Source organism: Poecilia latipinna, unplaced genomic scaffold, assembly GCF_001443285.1.
Source record: "Poecilia latipinna isolate Pla-1442-1.1 unplaced genomic scaffold, P_latipinna-1.0 Scaffold5752, whole genome shotgun sequence".
In the NCBI taxonomy this organism is placed as follows: domain Eukaryota; kingdom Metazoa; phylum Chordata; class Actinopteri; order Cyprinodontiformes; family Poeciliidae; genus Poecilia; species Poecilia latipinna.
This window is the reverse complement of record NW_015118368.1, coordinates 6724-8653: the sequence shown is the minus strand read 5'-3', so window position 1 is coordinate 8653 and position 1930 is coordinate 6724. Positions and strand designations below refer to the sequence as shown.

The 1930-nt window shown below is 43.9% G+C and overlaps 1 protein-coding gene across 1 annotated transcript; it reads right to left on the bottom strand.

The window, feature by feature from the left end:
* Window positions 1-332: 332 nt before the first annotated feature.
* LOC106943709 (tripartite motif-containing protein 35-like) lies at window positions 333-1796 on the bottom strand. Its single transcript, XM_015027017.1, has one exon. The coding sequence runs from the start codon at window positions 1779-1781 to the stop codon at window positions 399-401; it is 1383 nt and encodes a 460-aa protein (XP_014882503.1). The 5' UTR covers window positions 1782-1796; the 3' UTR covers window positions 333-398.
* Between the last annotated feature and the right edge of the window lie 134 nt (window positions 1797-1930).

Genomic DNA, 1930 nt, shown 5'->3' with positions numbered 1-1930 from the left:
TTTATTTTGTTTGCCAGTCAAGCAGTGCAGTGCAGGTGGTTGGATGCATGTTGTGATGGTAAAGTTGTTTTAATTTACAAACAAACAGCAAATGTATTCAAATGTATAGAATTGAAAAACAAAATCAACTCTTAAGCTTCTCATTATGCTTTCAATCATCTGCTAGTAATTTATTTACATAAAGTTGTTGTAAATAATAAACTCAACGTTCAAAACATTTCAGGGTAAAACAGAAAGAAATGAAAAAGTCCCCAGATGATCAGCTCATCTCCAGTTTCATGATTAAAAACACTGAGTTTAAAAATATTTTAAAAATTGCCAAACCTGCAAACTATCAACCATAAAACCAATCAATCATCTGATCAATAAGGATGAATTTGTTCTTCATGCTGAGATCATCAGAGCTGCTGTTTGATCACTGAGATCTTCATCGGTTGGATTTGTAAGGTTTTATTAGAGCAGAAGTATGGAACCATCTTGCCAGTGAAGGTGTGTGTGAAGGTGTGTATGTGTGTGTTAGTATCCAGATCATTGAAGGACAGCTTTCCTCTGTCCCAGTCCAGATTCACTCTGATCCTCTGGACTTTATTCTGGTCTGGGAGCTCAGTGAGAGGAGCTGACGGAGAATGTGTGTAGTATTTACGTCCATAGAATACTACATACAACAATCCAGACTCTATGCTTCCCTTCCTCTCTACAAACTCTTCTATCACACCAAGTCTCCAATATTCACTGTCTCCAACATCAACATCCCAGCTCTGGTTCCCTGAGTTAAAACCTTCAGAACTCAGAACAGAAAACAACCAATCAATCCTCTCTGGATTATCAGGAAGCTGCTGTTTCTCTCCTCCAGTCAAACTGGTCAGATCTTCAGACAGATGGAGTTCTTTACCAGCCGTGTTTGGGTCCAGAACCAGAGGAGTGTAGGTCACCATGGTCTCCATGTTGCTCCAGATGTTGAAGGCCAGGTTGCCCAGATGTTTGGCCTGGTCTATCAGAGCTCCTGAGGGCAGCTGTGGATCCTCCAGCAGGGGGCAGCGCTGGACTCTTTCCACTGCAGCCTTGTAGTTGTGCAGGAATGAGACGTCTGCAGCTCTCAGCTCCTCCTCTGTGGCTCTGACTGAGTCTGATAGGGCTGCTATCTCTCTGCTCAGAGCCTCCATCTTCTCCTTCATCATCCCTCTCTTCTGCTTCGCTTCCTCCCTCAGTGCAGCCAGCCTGGCCTCCTCTTCCTCTGCTAGAAACTGATGAAGCTTCTTAAACTGCTCAACAATCTGCCTCTTTGTGTGTCGGGCCTGGACCTTCAGGTGTTCTGCTGTCTGATCAAACTTATTTTTAACTTTCTTCCTGAGCTCCAGCTTCTTCTTTAAAGGCTCCAGAGTTTCCTGAAGTTTCTTCCTGTGTTGCCGAGCAGCTTCATCGATGGGTCTGAATCTGTGCTTGGTGTGTTTTTCCGAATCTCTGCAGACAACACACAATGGCTGCTGATGGTCCAGACAGAAGAGTTTGAGTTTCTCAGAGTGCAGAGAGCAGAGACCCTCTGAAGCATTTTGGTTTCTCTGCTGTAACAAAGACTCACACAGATTCTTCAGAGCCAGATTATAAAGTGGTTCATCTCTTGATCTCCTCTTACAAATTGGACACTCTCTTTCTGGTTTCTCTCTCCACCAGTCCTTCAGACATTCCTTACAGAAGCTGTGGCTGCATGACAGAAGAACCGGATCCTTAAAGATGTCCTGACAGATCGGACAGCAGAGATTCTCCTCTGATCTGGAAGCCATTTTGTCTCTGAGTGAAGGTGAAAACACAGCAGTCAGAAAGTTAAACCAGGAAGTCAGTTTCCCTCCTCAAGAAACTATTCTCTTACTTGAACTGTGGTTTCCACATTTTTCCTTCTCCAGCAGTCTGTGTTTCAGCGTCTGGTTCCTCA